At 40.6% G+C, this 23,246-nt stretch overlaps 2 protein-coding genes and 1 long non-coding RNA gene across 5 annotated transcripts; 1 reads left to right on the plus strand and 2 right to left on the minus strand.

Annotated features, from left to right (window-relative positions):
• Positions 1 to 2,416: 2,416 nt before the first annotated feature.
• On the minus strand, positions 2,417 to 14,148 carry LOC143371632 (uncharacterized). The gene is made up of 5 exons (XM_076817040.1): positions 13,187 to 14,148; positions 13,047 to 13,095; positions 12,512 to 12,974; positions 10,224 to 11,299; positions 2,417 to 4,753 (listed from the first exon to the last, which is right to left on the minus strand). The coding sequence occupies exons 4-5, from the start codon at positions 10,241 to 10,243 to the stop codon at positions 2,908 to 2,910; spliced, it is 1,866 nt and encodes a 621-aa protein (XP_076673155.1). The 5' UTR covers positions 10,244 to 11,299; positions 12,512 to 12,974; positions 13,047 to 13,095; positions 13,187 to 14,148; the 3' UTR covers positions 2,417 to 2,907.
• Positions 14,149 to 14,443: 295 nt separating this feature from the next.
• Positions 14,444 to 16,311, minus strand: LOC143371176 (mitochondrial transcription rescue factor 1). Its single transcript, XM_076816123.1, has 6 exons — positions 16,278 to 16,311; positions 16,175 to 16,209; positions 15,620 to 15,736; positions 15,390 to 15,529; positions 15,047 to 15,119; positions 14,444 to 14,973 (listed from the first exon to the last, which is right to left on the minus strand). The coding sequence occupies exons 1-6, from the start codon at positions 16,309 to 16,311 to the stop codon at positions 14,785 to 14,787; spliced, it is 588 nt and encodes a 195-aa protein (XP_076672238.1). The 3' UTR covers positions 14,444 to 14,784.
• Positions 16,312 to 18,037: 1,726 nt separating this feature from the next.
• On the plus strand, positions 18,038 to 19,738 carry LOC143371106 (uncharacterized). Of its 3 annotated transcripts, none has more exons than XR_013085974.1 (3): positions 18,038 to 19,030; positions 19,127 to 19,504; positions 19,600 to 19,738. It is a non-coding gene; the product is annotated as an uncharacterized LOC143371106 (long non-coding RNA). The 3 variants fall into 3 exon arrangements; XR_013085973.1 differs by having other exon boundaries at positions 18,039 to 19,151; positions 19,227 to 19,504; XR_013085975.1 differs by having other exon boundaries at positions 18,040 to 19,118; positions 19,227 to 19,504.
• Positions 19,739 to 23,246: the final 3,508 nt, after the last annotated feature.

The raw sequence follows: 23,246 nt of genomic DNA on the forward strand, positions 1-23,246 counted from the left end.
AAACAACAAGAAATATCTAATACAAAGATAATGTGGTAATCTCGATATGTCTGTTCGCTATCACGTCCGACTCTCGAATCACAGCTTGACAGGCGATCGATCCGATCGCTTTCTTCTCGCTCGTCTTTTTGTTTTCTGTCGCGAGCACCCGCAGGCCCTGGATTCCATCCATAGGGTGTTCGCAACAATAGCTTGTTTCTGATAGATCCGAAGATAGCTCTATAAGAATCAACCGATCAAAGTCGCGCATGATAATTTCTGGCACCAGTGCAGTGCCACTGCGTGCCTGCCGAATTCGCTATAACTGAACAATACTGAATACACGTTTCAAATTTCCCTCCTAGTAATTTAGTTTTATCCCAGCCCGCCTAGATGGCGTTGACATGATAACATAAAGTATATTGTGTATCAACACCCTGAGCTAATACCTATATACAGAGGTGTAAGATGCGAAGATTTCCTACTGCAGCGCCGCTTGCGGTAGAGTGAGGAAGTTTTGATAGTTTTCATTCGGTCCGTACTCTATTCAGTGATGCTAAAGTTAATGGCCGGAGTATCGAGAATTTCCCCCACCATGCACATACAGAACTCCACGATCCGCGCGTACGTGAACATAGACATATATAGACGGAGCAGAAGCTGGGAGTATCGGCGAGGGGAACGGTAGGCTTGGAGGGGAAAAGGCAGAAGTCAGATACAGGCACGTCGGGTTAGCTTCGGAAGCATTCGGCATGCATGACCACTGCGTTACCCGATTTGCCTGTATCGCTCCTCTTACCGCGAATCTTACATCCCCCTCAGCTTGCGCTCTGTCTATATATTTCTATGTACGTGAGCCCAGCGCTTCGGATGATCTCGGACAATTTCGGGAGTTGAGAGGGACGGTGAATATGAGGCTTTCTCTCTCTCTCTTGAAACGTTGAGATTCTAGTGCTGGCAAGGTTGCCGTTCGGGGATCTTTCGTCTTACTTACTCATGCTGTACCTAACACGGACTCCTTCACTCTTACAGGCCTCGGACGGTAAACGGCAACCCTGGTCGCTGGCAAGCGGCACGAGCCACCGTAATGCGATTTTGGCTTCCCGGATATTTTCACTTTCCGACTCAGATATTCCTGTAACGAACAAAATTTCGAAAAAAAATTTATTGCGGAAATACACGTTTTAGGATCTCCTGATCACACTGAGACTATTAAAAAATAGATTTTTTCAAAATCTCGAATGTTTGTTAACACAATTGCGTTTAAATGGCTCAATAGATTTTAATAAAACTTTATATTTAGATTTCATATTTTCTTCTTAAAATCTGGTTAATTTTTTAACCCAATCGGTTCATGAATAATGATAGTTACCTCTTATAATTCTATAATTTTTCGTATTATTTAGTATAAATATTCGTTATTCGTAAGAATTAAGAAGATTCTCTAAATGAATCTCAGAGGGAATTAAATAATACATAAAAAAGTTAAATAAATTTTTTCCCTATTTTCGCTCATAAAGGATTTTCGTTCACGATACACGTAGGATTTTGCAATATCCGAATTGCAATAAACCGTTGACATTGACGATAGACGCTTTAGCTTACGCTATGGGCACCGATACTTACTTGTACAGTTACAATTATTACAGAGAACAATTTATTAAAATTGAATAAAATTTATTTTCTTATAATTTTCGTATAAAATAATTGACATAATTAATAATTAATGCACATCTATGTTGTTTTTTGTTTCCTTTCTATATTTATTAAACATCTATAGAAGGCAAAACAAATTAATAAATATGTACATATAAAGGTATGTTAAAAGTTATTAAATTTATGCCTACAGTATGTATACACTTAAATTATTTTGTAATGTCATTTGTATAAATTATGTTTAATTATGGGATAATCAGCTTGACAATAATTTTTTCGATGTATTATATATGTATGTATCTATATGTATAGTTATATACAATATGTGATGCAATAGTAAATAACAGTATGATAGGATGAAGCGATAAGAAAAAATCGGTTGAGAAACATTAAATGAATTGATATCAAGCAAGAATGAAAAAAAGATAACGTTTAGATAGAAAGCGAAACGATTGCAAATATAAACCACAAACACAAATTTAATTCCAAAATATTATTAAAAATTTGAATAAAAACGAAACTAATGGCTACGAATATAAATTATTACTTGACATTAATGTAAAATGATTTGGGCCAATCGAAATTGTAGAAACAGTTTCTCCGCGGGCTTTAAAAGCTGTTTTAATCACGGCAATGGAATTTACAGAATCATGACTAAGTTTACTGCTTTTACAAGTGTTGTGCCCTGCGTGATGGCTCGCAAGGCTGGTACGGGATCTGGCGTAATCGTGGGTTCGGGAGTAATTAAAGGATGAGAATCCACCGGATGAACTACCCCAAGTGTGATTAAACCCAAAGACTAAGTCTTTATTCAAAAACACTTAAACTAGACCGGAGTGTACAAGTAGGAATTAACCGTGTTAACTGGTCGAGAGTCGGCTCTAGAGTCTCTCGATTTGCGGCGGCAAATCGGTTTTTATTGCGCTATTGGGCGTGGTGCCGTCGCTTCGCGTTGCCGTGCATGGTCACGTTGCAACGCTCGCAATTTCGCTGATTTTGTAGTTTCGCGCTTTGCCTCGCAACTGATTTTGCTTAGGAACGTCTCGAACGTTCTGGAGTAGTATAATGGTTAATATGAAGTATAATATGTCGCGTGACACGTGTGCTTGGGCGTTGCCTGGGCACAACATCCCTCCCCCCTTGGGGAGGAAAAGCCATAGCTTTTTCTGCCGATGATAAACTATCTTAGGGAAATCCCAAAACTCGTAATGGTTGGATTGGTTATCATCGACTTACATGTGGTTTTTCTTAACTAGCTTATAATGGTATATTTTAAAGAGAATTAGTGGAAGACGTTTCCTCCTTACTAACTATTTTGATTATCGCTTCGGGTTTTTGTGTTGTTTTGTCGCGACTCGTGTTGTCTGTGGTACAGTGTCGTGGTGTTTTTGCTTTGCAGCGTACAATGCATTTGTAAATTGCGAACATACATAGTGTAGTTGTGATAAATCCCGTCACAGAGGATAGTGTAAAGAAGCTATAGTGATACTCGGTTGGTATAATCTCGGGTTTTTCTAAATCGTTTTGTAAGTCTTCTAATTTTTTACTAACTTTATTTAATTCTTCCGGGTGTTTGATTATTCTTTTAAGTTCAAAATTGGTATGTCGGTACGAATTTACAGTGGTCTGTGGAAACGTAATTTCGTCTAGTGTCAAATTGTAACCAGGTAAGTAGTTCCATGTTTTTTCTATTCCGTATTGTTTTCCGGTTTCTATCGTAAATTCGGCGGTAGTGATAGTACATTTATTTCTTATCGTTATTATACCAGAGTCCTTAATACTATACATGTTTGTGTTTTTATCGCCGCAGGTTACTGCTAGTTGTATTTGTTTCGGTGCGATATAAATCCATGTGCCCGGTTGTTGTAATTCTATCAGGATCGTGTGTTTCAGTGTCATGATTCGTATTTTACAATTGTTCGGTTTTTGCGTCAATTTTGTGTACAACTGTACTTCGCAGGGTCCGTATGGTATCGCTTTGAACATTGGATGGTTTGAGGTGCAGAGATATAGCTCGTTTATAGTTTTACATTCTGTTAGGTCTTCTTTGCTTAGTTGTATGTAATCTTGCACCGAGGTGTCGAGTACCACGTATGAGTCGAGGGGTTCTATATACGCGTAGAACGAATCGTTTACCTTTGTGGGTACCGGGTGTACCTTGCTTAATTTGAATTTCTTTGCGCTCAACAATGGGATATCTAGTACTACGGTAATTGATTTCGTATCCGAAAATGCGGAAAGTGTAAGGATGTCGTATAGGACGTGCATATTTTCTAGTTTTATTCCGATCGGGAAGTCTAATCCTTGCGGGATGTGAGCGAGTGCTGAAGTGAGGTATGTTATGATTTGTGCCGGTGGCATTAATTGTGGGTTAAGGACTCCTTTCTTTATATCCATTATGAATTCTAACAAGTCTTGTGTGTCACGCAGGAGTGTTTCCGCGACGCTATTTATTAGTATGAGGTTTTCGTCTATTGTCTCTCGAAATCTAGTAATGTCAGTCGTCTGTTGTAGTAAGTATTGAATTTGCCAAGTTGCGTTTAAAAGGGTTTTTTCATTTTCTTGTACGTTGTGTATAGTTTCATTTAGAAGTTCGGCGTTAGCTCTTACAATTTGCATTTGCCCTTTGATTGTATTCTTTAATCTACTGTCTTGTCTTTTTAAGAAGCCTATTTGGTCGTTGATTATCTTTCTGTCTTCGGAATCCATTAGTCCGAAGAGTGATTTGCCTATGTAACCTAATCCGTCTATTAGCCCGCGACGCTGTTTTGGTGCGGAGCTTATGGTTTGTTGGACGTAAGTAAGGAATTTGGTTACGCGGTCTACTTTGCTTTGAATTTTCGTGCCAAACGTTTTACAGAATTTTTGTAAGTTATTAGTAGAAGGTGTTTTACACTGAGCAAGTATGTCATATAGTGCTGCCTGGAGATTTGATTCGCGTCGGTAAATGTACGATATGTCTAAGTGTAGTATTAGTTTCCAACTATCCCGGTAAATCTGTAGATCGCCTAAGTTTTCGAAGTAAATGCCCGGGTGATCTTGAAATTCTTTTATAGCGAAGTCTGTGTCGGGGGTTGTTCCTCCTATGAGTAGTGTCGTCAATTGTAGGACGGTAATCCTGTAAAATATAATGTCGAGGTGTAGTCGACGCATCTTTCTGTTCGTCGCGAAGTCTCTTGTCTTGCGTGCGCGAGATAAAATTTTGTTAACGTAAGGCAGTTCTTCCTTGCAAGAGACTCGATTGTCTCGTCGCTTCTCATTCCGTTGTGATCAGTTGCGACATCATGTTGCGTTTCTTAAGCCTTCCTCGCGAGCTCGCGCTGTTTTTACTGGTACGTTTAGTGCAAGTTGTTGGGTGTTTTGTGTTTTGGTGGAAGTGCGTAGGGTTTTTATAATTGGTTTCCTCTTTTCTTAAATTTTTAGTCTTTGGAATATCCGGCGCCGTCCGGGTTTATGAGTATTGGGTACAGGCGGGCGGTGCGGGAGTACCGCTCGGCGCGGCGTCAAATCGCCGCCGAAAATGCTGAATGGTTGGACGCGGAGGACGCGTGGGGGATACGGGCACTTTACGGTGAGTATCAAATGTTTTTGTCGGTTAGGTGTTTTTTGTTTCTAGTGCAATTTTCTATTTTGGTTATTCCGCGTCTGGTTATTGTTCCAGAACGTCATGGCGATCGTTTTCCGGAACCCTTCACGCGGCCAGGTCCGTGGTTTCTATTATAGGCGCGCTTGGGGGGGGGGTGACACACACACAATTTAATTTGGACTCATATATCCTAAATTGAATAAATTTTTTCTCCTCCTTTTTTTTTTCAATAGTTTGTCTGCGTACCGTTACTTTCCTTCACTACTGCGACCGTTTCCTTGTTCCTGTCCTATTCTATGAAGTGTTTTAACCGGTTTGCGTGTACGCGGCGCGTTTTTCGTCCCTTTCCTATGGTGTAGTTATTATTGTCGTGCGTGTTTTGAATTGAGTAGGGTCCTATCCACGCGGGTGTTAGTTTTTTCGATCGTCCGCGTCTCACTGTCTCGTCGTGTAGGAGTACCTGCTCCCCAATTTTGAAAAATTTGGTAGCTGTCCTTTTATCATATTGCCTTTTTGACTTGTCCTTATTGATCCCTATAGTTTCGCGCGCGATGCTATTCGTGGACCGTAGTCTTTCGCGTAATTCTTCAGCGTATTTGTCGTAGGTGTATGTTAGTTGCGGTGCTTGGTTTAATGAGGTTGGTAAGGAAGCTTGTCTTCCGAAAACGAGTTCGTAGGGCGTGTAGCTAGTAGACGTGTGAGGGGTAGTATTGTATGTGAACATCGCGTACGGTAGCCATTCATCCCAGTCAGTCTGGTCTTCTGCGATATAGTTCTTTAAATATTCTGCCAGCGTGCGGTGGCTTCTTTCTAGCGCTCCGTTCGATTGGGGGTGGTAGGCTGTAGTTTGGATTTTGTCGATTTTTAGTAACCTACATACGTTTTTAAAGACTTGGCTTAGAAAATTAGTTCCTTGATCTGTTAGTACTCGCTGCGGAATGCCGTATTCGCAAATTATTTTAGTAACGAATTCTCTAGCTACGGTATCCGCTTCTTGGTTCTCGAGGGGTATGGCCTTACTGAATTTGGTTAAAAGATCTTGAAAGGTTAATATGTATTTGTTTCGTCTGCCGGTCTCGGGTAAAGGTCCTACGATGTCTAGTGCGCATTTCTCGAATGGTTCCGTGGGAGTGTCTGTAATAACCATGGGGGCTTTGGTTATTCTCGATAGCTTATTTCTTTGGCATTTTTCACATCTAGAGATGTACTTTTCTACGTCTTGTCGCATTCCTGGCCACGAATGATTTAATTTTATGCGTTCTAGGGTCCGTTTTACCCCTAAGTGTCCACCCAGAGGTGTGTCGTGGAATTCGCGTAGCACTCGAAGTTTTTCGTCCTCCGTGTATGTTGCGTTGTCCGTTTCTCCATTCGATCGGGGCTTCTCTTGTTCACTGTCGTCTTCGCTGGCGCCGGCTATTGTTTCGTTGTCGATCTTTTGTTTCACTCCGCGCGTTATCGCGAACATTCTGCTAAGGGCGTCCGCGTTCCTATTCGTTTTTCCGGCCTTATAATCGATGCTATAGTCGTATTCTGCTAATTTCAACTTCCATCTCATTAATCTAGAACCGGGGTCCTTTACGTTGAAAAGCCAAGTGAGTGGCTTATGGTCCGTCACGATTTTGAATTTAGTGCCGTATACGTATGGTCTGAAGTGTTGCGTTGCCCATACGATGGCTAACAATTCCTTTTCGATGGTGCTATAATTCTCTTCCGCCTTATTCAATACTCTACTCGCGTACGCTATTGGCAAATCTTGTCCTATTTTTCCTTGCGATAATACTGCTCCTATCGCTTTTCCGGAAGCGTCTGTTGTTAGAACAAACGGTTTTGAGAAATCTGGATATTGCAATACTGGTGCTGTCGTTAATTTTTCTTTTAGAATCTCGAGAGCTTCCTGCTCCTGTGCAGTCCATCTGAATGCTTGGTCTTTCTTTAACAGTTGTGTCAAAGGTTTTGCAATCTGTGAAAACTCCGCTATGAATCTCCTATAATATCCAGCTAGGCCTAAAAAGGATTGCACGTCTTTTATTCCTTTAGGTACCGGGAAGCTTCGGACAGCTTCTAGTTTAGATGGGTCTGGCTTGATGCCGTTTTCGGTTATTATGTGTCCTAGGTATATTGTTTCTTTGCGTAGGAATTCGCACTTGTTGGGTTGAAGTTTTAGGCCACTTTCTTGTATGCGTTCGAATACGAGTTCTAATCGTTCTTGGTGCTCCTTCAATGAGCGTCCGTAGACGACTATGTCGTCTAAATACACGAAACATTTTATTCCCTGTAAGCCTGACAGTACGGTGTTCATTAACCTTTGAAATGTCGCGGGAGCGTTTTTAAGCCCAAATGGCATTCTATTATACTCGAAATGTCCGTATGGCGTCGAGAATGCGGTTTTTTCACGATCTTCCTCCTTCATAGCTATTTGATGGAACCCTGAAGCTAAATCTAAGGTTGAGAAATATTTTGCTCCGCCTAATTGATCTAAAATATCTGTTATATTCGGCAAGGGATACGAATCGCCTATCGTCGCGTCGTTTACCTTTCTGAAATCTACTACCACTCTTAGCCTGCGTTTACCTGTAGCATCTGGTTTTTTCGGGACTACTAGCAAGGGAGCGTTCCATTGGCTGGCGCTTGGTCTAATTATTCCTTCTTTTACCATTTCCTGAACTTGTTTATCTACTTCTTCCGTATGCGCTTGAGGTAGTCTATACGGCTTCACGTATATAGGTTTAGTACCTTGGGTTAGAGTAATTGAGTGTTCCGCTTTTTTGGAGTATCCTAGTTTGTCTCCTTCTAATCCGAATATTTCATTGTATTTTTCGCAGAGCTCGAGTAAGCTGGTTTTTTCTTCGCTATTTAAGTGTTCGGTCCTGAGGCTTTCGCGCAAGATTTGCATTCTATTTCTCCCGTGTACAGCGTGTACCATATGTGTCGGCGTGTCGCGATCTTTGTCGCAGGTCGCGTCCGTCGGGTCAACGTTTTCGCTCGTCAGTGATTCTAATGTCACGGTCGGCGTACTGATAAGAACTTCGTCTGCTGTGGTGTTCATTATGCTTATTATGCATTTTCCGTCATTGCCTATCGTTAATGAGTTCCCTATGAGTATTCCTGGCTTGATCGGCTGTCCCTCTACTATTCCTTCTCCTTTTTCCGTCGTTTTGGCTAAGAGAATTGTTTCTGATCGCGGTTTTAATGTTACGTTGCCTCCTCCAGAGTAGGGGAACCGTGTTCCGTACAATTCTATTCCTTGATTTGCCCGAATGCATACGTCGTGCTTAGTCATGAAATCTTGTCCCAGAATTCCGTCTGCTTCTAATGGGAAGTCATCTCTCACTAACCGACAGGGATGCGTTATGAGTTTGTTCCCGACCTCTACGTTTAATTGTATTAGGCACAGCGTTTTGATTTCCATTGGGGCTATTCCTCGCAAGGACACTATTTCGTCTTGGGCGTGGACGTCGCCCAGCACCTTCCCTATCTTTATTAGTGTAATATCGGCACCGGTGTCGACTAGCAGGCTCGCTTTTCCTTTTACTAGTTCTGATGCTCTGATTTCGACGGTGTTTTCTATTTCGGAAGTCATTACTAGATTCGCTCGATACGAATCCACTCTAGGCCCTGTGTTAGTCTGTCTATCGTCGGTTGTCCCGTGGCCCGTGTTTGGGTAATCTCGATTCCCGCTATGTGATTCTCGGCCCGGAGTTCTGCTAAAATTCTGTCTAGAGTCGTCGCGCCTGTAACTCGTGTTTGTATAGCGCGGTCTATTTTCTCGTTCGTTTGCCCTTTCTCTGGCCCTGCATTCCCTGATTTGGTGTCCTGGTTTCTTGCAATAGTGGCAGACTACTGTGACGCGCTGTACTTCCCTTTTTATGTGCGTCTGTTGCGGCTGATAGTTTATTCGCGGCATGCTTAATCGCGTATAGCAATTCCTCGCCAAATGCCCTAATTTATTGCAGCGTTCGCAGCGCGGTACGTTAGATCCTTCTCTTCTTTTGGGTTGATCATCGAGCTTCCTAAAATTTCGCGAGGTGTTTAGACCCATCGCTTGTTCCTCCTCTATAGCTGCGGCGATAGCTGCATTTAGCGTTGCGTAATTTCGAGACCTTATGATCGTTCTCAGTTTTAAATTCAACCCGAGGGTGAAAACATCGAGGGCGCGTTCTTGCACTGATTCTGTTAACGCGTTATTTACTTCGTCGCTGTTCCCTGGTTTTACCGATAGTTCCGATAATTCCCCAGCTAATTCTTCTACTCTACACGCGAATAATTTTACGCTTTCGCCTTCTCGTTGGTGGCAGGCATGAAACTCTGCTCCAACTGCTCCTATTGATCTTTTGTCTACGAATAGTGAAGTTAAGATGTCCTTTAATTTATCGAAAGTATCTATATCTTTGTACTCTAATACCTTGGCTGCTTTGCCTTTAATTTTTGTACCTATCACTGTTTTCAAGAATCGTGGCAATTCATTCGCGGGGACAAACTCCGAGGCGCTTGTATAAGACTTCAAAAATTCTGCAAGTTCGTCTGACGATCTTCCTACGAATTTGTCGACTAACGACAGCGCGGTAGATAATAATTTTACGTTTGGTACCGGGAGGCTACTTCCCGCGTTTAGCGACATTTCGCTTTCTTCTGTTCCTTCTATGTCCAACAAACTAAAATCCGCTAGCACGATCGGGTATTCTCTATTCGGTGTTACAAAGTTTTCCGGAGACGATTCGGCACTTGAATCGTCGTCTTTTCTAACGCTTAGTCGCAACGGCGGCGGTCGAAGTGTTCGGCGAGACGATCTTGGATGGTCTATAGAAGGTAGAAGGTCTAATTCTTCGCGTTCGAAAGTTAGCTTTTTATTGAAAAATGATTCGAATGATCTCGACAAACTTCTTTGACCCGGGAGTTTGAATCGATTTGCGCGTTCTTCTTCTATAGACATGCATGTACCGTTTCTATTTTTATATAGGACTCTGGTTTACAATATGTACGTTTGCGCTATTCTGTTACTCACAAGGCTGCTCGCAACCACATGTCGTCGGCTCGGTCAGGCGTCCTCTCGTCTGTGAACCAACGGCGGTGGTAAGCTGAAACTGGACCCAGCAAGGTCGATTCGTACAGCTGTTCGCTGCGTGCTCCGACGGCTGCTTCCCGTGAACGGCTCTCCGTCCGTCCTTCAGGTGCGGCTCCTACAGGTTCCTCGGTCTCCAAGTCCTCTCGAGCGTCCTGATCCTCAGATCAGTGACGTCCTCGTAGATGGATTTGGTGTTTGATAGACGGTAGTTTCACCCGTTCACTCTCAGGCTGATTTTACTCGACACCAGGCTCGTCGTCGTTCGGGTTGCGTCGAACGTCTTCTCAAAGGCCGTTCCTCGGTCCTCTGTGCTACCTCGGTAGCGACGATGGCCTGTTTTGGCCTACGAGATTGCGATGATCCAATAATCTTGTCGGAGGTAGTTCAACCTCAGTCGACGTCGATCAATCGGTTGCGTCAAGGCTCGGTAAAATCTTTACGATGCAGATCCCACCGCTGCCACCAATTTTGTTGTGCCCTGCGTGATGGCTCGCAAGGCTGGTACGGGATCTGGCGTAATCGTGGGTTCGGGAGTAATTAAAGGATGAGAATCCACCGGATGAACTACCCCAAGTGTGATTAAACCCAAAGACTAAGTCTTTATTCAAAAACACTTAAACTAGACCGGAGTGTACAAGTAGGAATTAACCGTGTTAACTGGTCGAGAGTCGGCTCTAGAGTCTCTCGATTTGCGGCGGCAAATCGGTTTTTATTGCGCTATTGGGCGTGGTGCCGTCGCTTCGCGTTGCCGTGCATGGTCACGTTGCAACGCTCGCAATTTCGCTGATTTTGTAGTTTCGCGCTTTGCCTCGCAACTGATTTTGCTTAGGAACGTCTCGAACGTTCTGGAGTAGTATAATGGTTAATATGAAGTATAATATGTCGCGTGACACGTGTGCTTGGGCGTTGCCTGGGCACAACACAAGTTTTGACATCGGTCGGAAGAGTGAAAATTCTTTCTCCTTCTGCATTTGAGTGAGGAAGACTCCTTACAACATTCACGAGTTGTTTCAAGACTGGGGACAGAAGATTGTTATCTTTATCACTCGCAGAATTAATTTGGGCCTATATGTCATCAAAGCACAGCTGTGACAATTCTTGACATTGCACTTTGTCGAAAGTATAATACAACTTATTCCATTCTGCTTTTAATTTTAAGTGGTCAAAAGATCCTAATTTTTGTGCAATGTAAATTAAATTTTTTAAGGTACAGTCTCTATTACTATCAAAAAGTGCTAATTTAAAATCAAAAACTTGCAAACTGCCTAAAAATGTATATTTTAAAGCTAAACGTTTTATTATCTCGGTAATGATTCTAATGTAAAAAGCTAAGCAAAAATTTTTAATTTCAAGAAACGTTTCCTGGGGCAAAGTATTATCATCGACATGATCCTTCAAATAATGTTCACACTCAAAATCGAGGCAAATGTCCTTCAAGTCTAACAAATTGTTACCGGAAAAAAAATCTATGTGAAACATCGAGTCGTTTATTGTTGAATATTCTGGTTTTAAAATATGTCCGCACAAATCTAGAAACAAAAGTCTAGATTTAGAATATAATAAATGAACGGCTGTTCTGCGGGTTTGAAAAAAACGCGTTGAAGGAATTGAAATAATTTAAAATATATATAAGAAAAAAAAAAAAAGCTTTTGTTTTTTTTTATATCACAAAGTAGATTATCGATTTTATCTAATCAAAGTAGTTTTTTTGATTTTCAGATACTTCCGAAATAAAAAAAAGATTTAACGAATCCCAACATTCCAGAATGCGTGCTACGCAAGCGTGCATGGCTAACCAACGCGTATCGTACAATTTTTAATTTTTTTTTTACCTATTATTAACAAATTCTTGAAAATTAGCAAAATTCGCCGACCGTTTGGCGCTACTATTAATATAAACTGTTAAATTTCGAATAAATTTTTCAATATAACTTGGGATTTCTGAACATGCTCTACTAGATACTAATGCCGCGGAATGGCAAATACAATTGACTGTTATTAATGAAGGACACCTGGTTTTAAGTTTTGAACAAAATGAGGAAAAGCGCCCGATCATCACTGATGCATTGTCACATGTGAGTCCAATTACATTCTGCACAGGAATTTGCTTTTTGTGCAATGCTTTCTCAAATGCTGAAAATAAACCTTCTGCAGAGCAATCTATGGCGTTTAATTTTAATAATTCTAATAATTCTGTAAAAGCTACAGAAGTTTCCGAATTTACGTACCCTGATAGCCATCTGCCTGCAGTCTGCCGGCAGATCGACGGCACGTCCTGCTGCTCGCCTGACACATCCAACAGCGCCATCTGAAGGCCACAATTGCCAAAGAATTCCCTACGCGTGACGTCACATGGACCTACGCACCAACACAAATGTACCATTATCGCTGTAGGTGTATCCCTACCCCACATGACCAACAAGCAGATTCTACAGGTTATTAAATAATTAATTCTACTTATTTCAAAAAGTATTTATTTATTCTTTAATAATATACAGGATCAGTGATTACAATTGTTACAAAATAATATAAGTAGCGCATATAAATCCAAAGAGGGACTTTCAACATTTACATTTACAAATACACGTCCCGTAACCACTGGTACCTAGTAGGGGCGATATCAGGAAATTTCATTCTGTATTTTCGACTTCTTTTTTGTGTAGAATCATCATGTTCCCTGTTGTGTTAGCGCTGAAAACAAATACAATATTAGTATAAAATTAAACGTAACTTATGAATAAACAGAATACATGCGATACTTACTTCAGCTCCATCTCCACACAGTACACACTCTAGGCGATCATGCATGCTCCTGCGAACATTAAAATTTATAAGAAAATATGTCTTAAATTATTATCTACTAAATAAGACGCTAAACATTCGCACTTCGCGCATAACCCTACTTTTTTGCCTTGCAGATAATGCGAATCTCGATGTCCGCGACGTAGGTAATTAGAAATTATTCAATTCCATAATTACGTTTGCCTTCTGGATACGTAGAGATGATTCGGTTGGATATTAATGTTTGAGATTACTTACTTACTTACTTACTTACTTACCTCTTTGGATTTGTATGCGCTACTTATATTATTTTGTAACAATTGTAACCACTGATCCTGTATATTATTAAAGAAAGAATAAATACTTTTTGAAATAAGTAGAATTAATTCATCGAACGATATATAGGACTTATGTTATGTTTTGTACTTTATATTTTTATATTTTGTTACTTTTTTGTTTTGTTTTGTATTGTTTCTCCTGTTCTGGTTCTGGGTGTTGTAATGATGTGTCTCTACTCTGTGTCTTTCACATCTTTTTCTTGTACTAATGGGTATTACCCCTTCATGTGAAATAAATAAAAAAAAAAATAAATAAATGAATAAATAAATAATTATATTTTAGGAACTAAATGAAATCTCTAAAATATATATGTAAATTGAAATTGTTAAGTATAGGTGACAGTGTAAATGCAGTTGAAATGTGTTCCAAACATGAACTTATACAGATTTTGTTGAAAACACAGAGTTACTCATCACAAGCACTTGTTATTGTAGAAATCTGTATAGAACTTCCAAATATACGAATAGTCACTCTGGGATAAAAATTTAACTAGCTAAATTATTAATGCTGAATGTACAGCAATAACTTGTATTTTTGAAACATAAAATAATAATACTTATATAAAACTGCTGTTATTTTTCCGGATTAATGAATTAAAAAAGATCTTGCTGCAAATACGAAATATAAGTATTATTGTAAATTCTAATGAATATCTATCAGGATGGCGATTAGTAATTTCAGAACCTTTTAGAAAAGTGGATATGCATCCAATATCAGAACAAATTGATGATTGCATTGAATCTCTGCAACTTTTATATTCATGTCCTGTTATGCATATGTTGTGTTTCAAGGACATCATAAAGTAGTCTTTTCAGTATCAACAGCCGCATTTAGCTGCTGCTCTTTTATCATTTTTAAGTGATGACAATAAGAAATATGTCTTGGAGGTAACTATATTACATTTACATTATAATTTGTTGAAATATGTCATTTTTATTGCTATGACCAATTCTTCTGCAGAAAATTAAAGATACTCACAATATTGCAAAAATTTTATAAGATATGGATAATTTATCATTAAATAGAACACTTGGTGTGGTTTATGTAAATATGTGCAGTACCCGTCTTCTTTACTTTAATTATACATGACTTTTATTGATGACATTTTCAATAGTATAAACTGATTTATTGTCATCTTTCCAATGTAATAAGATCATACGAAATACACTGTTAAACCCGAACGTTCAATGAAATGTGCGTACACTGTTATTTTCGTAGGTTACGTACGTACATATTTTACAGAAATGTTTCACAAATATCTATAATGCATTTCGTATTTTTTGGATTTAATTATTTTGATTTAAATTTCGGATTTAAAATTTATTATAAATTGAACATACATGTTACATAACTTTCTTGTATGTACTAAATTTTCATTGCATTAATTGATTACACCATTCCATGGATCATTGTAATTCTCGATTAACAAAGACTTATTTCTAAGCAATCTTACAGAAATACTATCTGAAGTTGCACTAGCTGCTAATATTATACAACGATGTACTATTAAGAAATCAGGATTACTAGGACTTCTGCCAGTAATTAAGTCTATTTCATCTTCAACCTGGACCTACATATTGAAAATGCAATGCAATGCAATCCTTCCGTTTTAGCGTATAACTTTATTATAAAAGTATTCTCACCATAACACCCTTCTTGAAACACTTTTCCCCATTGACACGAATGTTGCTATTATAAAATGCTTTGTCTATCTTGCTGTAAAATAACAAAACTTTGAATTAATATCAAATCACGAATAGTTAAATTTTTTTTATACAATTTTTGAAGACTGAAATATTTATTTCTGAAGATAAAAATTTAATTAGAATTTTTTTTAATTATGTAAATTGCATGAAGGAGCTTATAATTTTGTATTCCAAGTTTCTCTGAATGCATTGATCCGACTTGACTCTCATTGTCAGCATTTTATTGTGGTCAATAGATTAATTACTTGCTGAAATAGTATTTCAATAAACAATAACATACGCGCGTGATATTCCAAATCCTACTTTGGCAATAGCATCTAATCGAAGTGAAGCTACATTAGTATCAATTATTTTCGAATTTTTTGTCTGTAAATAATCATCGACTTGTATCGATTCCTTTCCATCTTCATCCTCATCTCCCTGAAAAATGTAAATATAACAAATGTTTAAACACAATTAGTTTTCTTTTTTGTATAGAACACTAAGATTTGATAAAATTATCTTGATTACGTGCACTGAAGCGTGTTTTCTGCTCTTATATCTTTTGTGTATCACACAGTTAAGGTTTCGTTGGGAGAAAATATTTCCACATAAACTGTACTGTTGGGAATTATGTTTGGGTAAGTTCTGTAATGTATGAAATATTAGCCTGTTTTCATATATCGCCCTTCGTACGATACTACAGAGCGCTTTAGGTAACATTATGCAAAATCTTACACCTATAACATTATTTGTATATACATATGTGTCCACATTAAGCAATGTCAAATATCATATGGATACTTAGAACATATATATATATATATATATGCTCTAACTATGCATAGTGAGAATAGTTACCAAATACTGATACTGACTAATAACTAGTGGTGGAAAACTATCGATAGTTTATTTTCACTATTGATAATTATCGGTATCGAAAATCGTAGGTTACAGCGAATTCGGACGGTCGCACTGGTGCGCACTGAGTGCGAATTTTACCTAATTGGAAGCGAAAGAGTTTGCACTCAGTGCGCACTAGTGCAGCTTGCCGAACGTGCTATTAGTAATCCGTACAGTTCTGACCTTCTGACTAGAGACACTATCTCTACTTCTGACCGCTTTGTTAAAGAACTGCTCCTAAAGCTGAATCAGTGGTGGGTAAAGACACGATTCTTTTATTTTATACACGACACGTGTCTTAAATGTCGTAAATGTGTCATAAATGTCGTAGGTATATCTGGAATTAAAATAACTAGTGATCCTCTAGGGAGTGATCGGAACAACGTGTATCGTCGCTGATTGGTTGCCGCGATTTTGGAACAAAAGCGGAAGTAGACAGAGAAAGAAGCTGTAAAAAAAACAGAGACAGAAATACTGACAGAAAGAGAGAGAGAGAGAGAGAAAGAGAAATACTGATAGAAAGAGATAGATATGTTTATTTCCGGTTTTGTTCCAAGATCGCTGCGGTTATGCCAATTACTCTCTAGGACGGTATTCTCAGTCGCTACTTATTCTTAAGGCCGCCGTCTCATTTTTGTTATGGTCCGAATCGATCGAAGCGTCCCTTGTAAACAGACGGGCCCTAATGAAACTACTGCGGTCAATAAAAAGAAGTTGTACAGAGGTGACATCTCCAGGTACTCTGTGTAGACGAATTTTTTTTCGCATAGTTGCCGCATTTTCTTTTCTCTCTGTCTCTGCCGCGCTGTTGCCACATATCTTTCTATCGAGAAGTCTTGAAGGAATACGGCACGAGAGCTGCGTCTAGCGTCAGAGCCTCGCTGAGCATAAAGGAGGATAGCAATAATGAAAGATAGAGAGGTTGGGTAGTGAAGTTAGGAAACATGTCAATGAAACAATACTAATTTGCGAATCAATATTTTTTATTTATACGTAGAAGGATGTAATATTTTGTATAATCAATGTGCAATTGAGGACTCGGATGCAATAAGGGGACTACTTAGCGCTCTAAAATGTGAAAAATTATTGTCCAAACGCTAAGAAAGATTCGAAAATTAAATGTTATTAAACTGAATTTTAAAAAATATAGTGTTGTAAAGCTCGTCAGGGCACATTTTTTCTGTTTACAGTTTGTTTATCCAATCATTACTATTCGAGGTAAAAAGTTATAAAGAAAATAATTTTCATCGTCCAAAATCATTATTTCTTTACACATAAATTGCGATAACTTGAGTAAATATTAAGGGATCGTTATGAGACTTGAAATATAAAACTGAGAAAAGTCTAGCAAAGCCGCAAAATGTATGCACAAAACCCTTAGGTTAAAAAATGTAATAATATTTAATTAAAAAGTAATAGTGGACATAACCCATGTTTTTCAACGTTCGCCGTTAAAAAGTATCGAGGCAATTTTGAGGTACATATAATTTGCAGCGACAAAGTTTTTGCTTAATATACAAACAAAATTTTCACCAATTTTCACACTGCTTCATAAATAATTGTAGAAGATATGGCGATATATGTAAATTCCGCGCGCCACCAACTGTCAACGCGAGTGCTAAAACTACTAAATAGCGCATTATACGCGGCTGTTGACTCTTAGTGGCGTGCGGAATTTATATATATCGCCATATCTTCCACAATTATTTATTAAGCAGTGTGAAAATTGGTGAAAATCTTGCTTGTATATTACGAAAAAACTTTGTCGCTGCAAGTTATATGTAACTCAAAATTGCCTCGATACTTTTTAACAGCGAACGTTGAAAAACATGGGTTATGTCCAGTACTACTTTTTAATTAAATATTATTACATTTTTTAACATAAGAGTTTTGTGCATACATTTTGTGGCTCTGCTAGAGTTTTCTGAGTTTTATATTTTAAGTCTCATAACGATCCCTTAATATTTACTCAAGTTATCGCAATTTATGTTTAAAGAAATAACGATTTTGGACGATGAAAATTTTTTACTTTATAATTTTTTTGTCTCGAATACTAATAATTCGATGAAAATACTGTAAATAGAAAAAATGTGTGCCGTGGCGAGCTTTACAATACTATATTTTTTAAAATCCAGTTTAACAAAATTTAATTTTCCAATCTTTCTTAGCGTTTGGACAATAATTTTTCCCAATTTCGAGCGCTAGTCCCCTTATTGTATCCGAGCCCTCAATTGGTCTAATAGCTATGGAGGAGAATGAATTCCTTTTTAAAAAAATATGCATGGAATATTTTTGGCTACTCTACAGACTTGCAAAATTGCAGCAAAATCGGTGTGTACGGTTTCGATATGTTCCTTTTAAATAATATAGTACAGTAGAAGGATATTATTATTATTATTTTTATTATTATATGTCTGTATTATATCGTATAGACCATCATTAATGTATGCGGAAACACATGATACATGGGTGGGGTTCAGCAACAGGTGCTCTTAAAAAACATTAAAGTCCTGTTTTTACAAATTACGTTATTGCAAGGGAATGAAATTTGTTTTGCGTTAAATAAACCGGAATAGGACAGCAAGGTTAAAAGACGAATGTGATATCGTTTTATTTTCTCCCTCCGTTCTCTTCCGTTGAACGGAATATGTTCATAAGACGATTTTTAAATTGTTACTCTAACAGAAACATTTGTAAATCGCGGGCTTTGACTCTCAAAACATAACCTAGTTTTACTCGTGCTTAATTCTAGTTCCTACCACGCGTAGCGTTACAATCTGTTTTGAAACTTCACCGGTAACGTTGCATGCGACACTAAAATGGTAAGGAGGTCCTAGGACCCCCCAAACCGGCGACACAAAAATACATTGCTTGATAGGTCTATTCTATACCTCGTCTGTGATCAATCTGTTGGCAAAATTTAGTGGGCGGCACAATCCACCAGCGGCGCTGGGATCAATATAGTTGAAAATATTTGGTAACAGATGGCGCTGATGAGATTATTTTGTGGCGGGAATAGAACATAATCAGCGCCGCCCAGTGGCAGCGTCATTACAGCAGTCAGAATATAACGGTACATAACGGGACACAGCTGAACATAGCAAAGCGTAGCAAAAGCATAAGAAAGGTAGGAAGGTGCAGGAAAGCGTTATATTGAGAGGTAAGAAATAAACTATTAACAAAATAAGTAATTGAATCCTACAAATATTGACACCGTGTTAATTATTGGTCACAGATACCAGATGGGTCGTGGTACCTATCATTTATGTGCTGCCCCTGGATGTTTAGACACACATTCAACCCGACATCGATTTCCGAATCCGGAGAAAAATAGGAAACATTTTGATGCATGGCTGCAGGTTATTCAGAATCTAAATTTACCTAAGCTGAATCCCAAACGGGTGTTTATCAATTATCGTGTGTGTCATCAACACTTCCCTGTGAACGATAAATCATCAAACATGTTCTTGGTACGAACAGCAGTACCTACCCAGAATTTACCACCTGCCACAGGTATTGGTTCTGCACAGTATTAGTAGATACAGAACTATTTTTGGCAAGGATGTAGAAACAAACAGCTATTTCATTTTTAATTGTTTTGTGCATAGGATCAATAGCATTCTCGATAGAGCGTCGGCCGCTGTGTTTTCGTCTCCTGGGATATATCGGATGTTCGTCGTAAACTGCCCGATGAAATCCAGCTGCCTAGCTTGGCGAGGTGACGCTTTATCGAGCCTTTGGGTGAACGCGTACGTGAGGGGTCGATGATCCGTCCTGATGATTACCTGACGTCCCTCGAGGAGATGTTTGAAATGGTGTACAGCGGCGTACATGGCGAGGAGCTCGCGGTCGTACGCGCTATATCTCCTCTGTGTGTCGGACAGCTTTTTGGAGAAAAACGCTATAGGTTTGTGTTGACCATCAATGCATTGTTCCGGGGATGCTCCCATCGCTGCGTCCGACGCGTCTGTCGTGAGTACCAATGGTACCGACTCGGCTGGGTGTGTCAGCGTCACTGCTCGGGCCAACTCGGTTCTGCAGCGATCGAACGCTTCCTCTGCCTCCGGCGTCCATTCAACTGGCCTCTTGTCTCGCTTCTTGCTGCCCTCGAGGTACTTGAACAGTGCTGCCTGGTACGTCGCTGTGTTTTTCAGGCATCGGCGGTAATAGTTTATGACGCCAAGAAAACGGCGCAATTCGGTAACCGTTTTTGGCTTATTGTACCGCAAGATCGTCTCGATCTTCTCTGGTGAGGGCGAGATTCCTTCTTGTGTGACCATGAACCCCAGGAATGGAATCTCTTGAACTCCAAACATGCATTTCGCTGCGTTGACCGCGATACTGTGCTGGTGTAGTCTTTGCAGCACAGCTCGTAAATGCTGCTCGTGTTCCTCCGCTGTGTTGGACGCCACTAGCATATCGTCCAGGTAGCAGAAGCTACAGTCGAGCCCTCGAAGGATGGAATCCATCAGCCTCTGGAACGTCTGCGCTGCGTTGCGCAGGCCAAACGGCATTACCACGAACTCGAAAAGTCCAAAAGACGTCGTTACTGCTGTCTTGGGGATATCTTCCTGCGCCACTGGGACCTGATGGTATGCACGGATAAGATCTATTTTTGAAAATATTTTCTTACCGTGCAACCCTGTGGTGAAGTCCTGTATGTGTGGCAATGGATAGCGGTCTGGCGTCGTCACGGTATTCACACCTCTATAATCCCCACAAGGGCGCCATTCTTCGAAACCCTCTGTTTCCTTCTCTTTTGCTTTTTTTTCTTTTTCTTGACCATATGGAGCGGTGAGGACCAGACACTGTCCGATGGTCGGCAAATTCCGAGGTCCACCATGTAGTTAAATTCTTCCATTGCCGCTCTGCGCATCTCCGGTGACAGCCTCCTTGGTGCTGCCGCGACTGGTGGTCCTTTAGTTAAAATATGGTGTTCCACACCGTGCGCCTTTTCTGCAGGCTTGGGTGTGAAACGGGTGATGCTTGGGAATTCGGAAAGTACTCGGTGGTACCTCGATTCTGGGACCACGGTGCTAATGGTCGCCTGATCGTCCCTAGTAATCTGGGCCCTTTGCGTAAGTCCGGTGACGTTGTCCACAAGCCGCTGGTTTGGCAAGTCGACCACTAAGGCGAAGTGGCCCAGGAAATCTGCGCCGAGTATGGGGCGTCGCACATCCGCGACACAAAAACTCCACCGGAAATTCCGCCGGAGGCTCAAATCGAGGGCTAGTAGTTTCTCGCCGTATGTGTCAGTTTTCGTACCATTTGCTGCAAACAGTTGAACCCCAGATGACGGTGGCTCCTTTTTTGTCCTGGATTTTGGGATGAGCGAAATGTCCGCACCAGTATCCACCAGAAAGTGCAGACCTGTGCGTCGATCCAACACATGTAGATGATTCTGTGTCCCACTACCATCCTCGGACGCCTCTACCGTTGATGGCTCGGGTCGTTTCCCTGTTCCTGTAATTTATGGGCCATAGGACAGGGTAAAGTACACTTCCAAGCCTTATCACCAAATTTCCGGTGGTAGAAACAAGGTCGCCGTTGTGCTGAGGTTGAGGATCTGCTCCTGGGCGGGTGCGCGCGCCTGGCCTTGGAATGTCTGTTAGGTCTCGCTCGGCCCCGTCCACTACTGGTTTACAACGCCTCCAGGCGTTTCACAATTTCATTAATGTCCGGATTTACCTCGGTCTTTTCCTGGCGTGGATGAGTTTCGACTGTGGCAGCTGAGATGCTGTCGGCTTTGCGGTCCATAATCTTGTTCGCCAATTCTGCCAATTTTGCCAGCGGGATATCCTCCACCACTGCCAGTGTTTCCTGCGTGCTTGTTGGCAAGCGTTGTATCCATAGGATCATCAACACGTTTTCTGTAACCGTGCCTCCGGCGAGATGTCTCAATTCCCTCAGCAATTCGGACGGCTTCCTGGTCCCTAGTTCGACTCCCGAGAGCAGTTGACGTAACCTCTTCTCTTCTGAGTCTGTGTATCTATTGATTAAGGCAGTTTTTAGATTTTCGTACTTCTGCGTCGCAGGAAGGTTCTCGATATGGTCGGCTACGATGATAATCGTTTGTTCGTCAAGGTTCCTAACGATCGTGTGATATTTTGTACCGTATGTGGTGCAAGTTGAATTCGCTTTCTAGTTGCGCGAACCAGAGTTTTGGGCGCTTCTGCCAGAAAGAAGGAAGTTTGATTTTGGCGAATTCGCTACTGTGTACTTCTCTCTTTACGCCTGCGTACGTTTGCGTAGACTGGGTGCTGGGGTCTTGTCCTTTCGTTTCCGATTGATGCTTTAGCTCATCTTTCGTTGAGCCCCCGGACCTCGTGGGCGTTAGACTTGTTCCCTCAATCATAACCTCCAGTCGTGCTTGCGCGTTTCGTACTCTCGAATACTATTTTGGGGTCACCAATTATATAGGTACTTTCCTACGGAGGCACTGGTGCCGGGGCAGGTCCACAAAAAAATCAAGTATTCGATGAGTAATAAAATGAACAATAAAAGTTTTAATATATTAACTCAGGTACAGAAAACCTCATGGTATCCTTGCACGCGAAAAAAAACTGAATGCCACGAGGAGAGAGATCCAACACTTAAATGTCGCCGTTCTCACCGCTGATTGGCTTGTCAGCCTACAATCTCCTAGCGTGGCGAACACGCGTTCCTTCAGCGCGTTTGTGCTAACAGCGCGCTTGCGGCGCCACAAAATAATTTCATCAGCGCCATCTGTTACCAAATATTTTCAACTTTATTGATCCCAGCGCCGCTGGTGGATTGTGCCGCCCACTAAATTTTGCCAACTGATTGATATACGGAGTGCCCACCCCTGGTCGCCACCAGGTAGTGTATCGCAGCTTTGCCAATCCCATTAGTGATCCTCTAGGGAGTGATTGGTATAACCGCAGCCATCTTGGAGCTGTGACGTCCCACTATTTTTCGCGGAGTCGTAATAAGAGTCTTCCCCACAAATTACTCCAAATCTTCGCCAAAATCCCTCGAATTCAAATCTTACCCCTTTTTCCCAACTACCGACCACCTTGACGATGTACCTTAGCGGTCCCCATCTCAAGATAATCTACTACGAAATCCCCTTCCCTCTACGCCCTACGAGGCACGATCTCCTCCCTCACCTTCAAAGTCTAAACAAGTCCCTCGCCCCAAAAACCCCCTTACATCGAGACTACGTCTCACGACCTCCCTACGACCCACCGAGTCAAAGCTACTCTTACCTCATTCCAACCAAAACACCCAAACC

The sequence above is a fragment of the Andrena cerasifolii genome, chromosome 7 (genome assembly GCF_050908995.1).
Source record: "Andrena cerasifolii isolate SP2316 chromosome 7, iyAndCera1_principal, whole genome shotgun sequence".
NCBI lineage: Eukaryota > Metazoa > Arthropoda > Insecta > Hymenoptera > Andrenidae > Andrena > Andrena cerasifolii.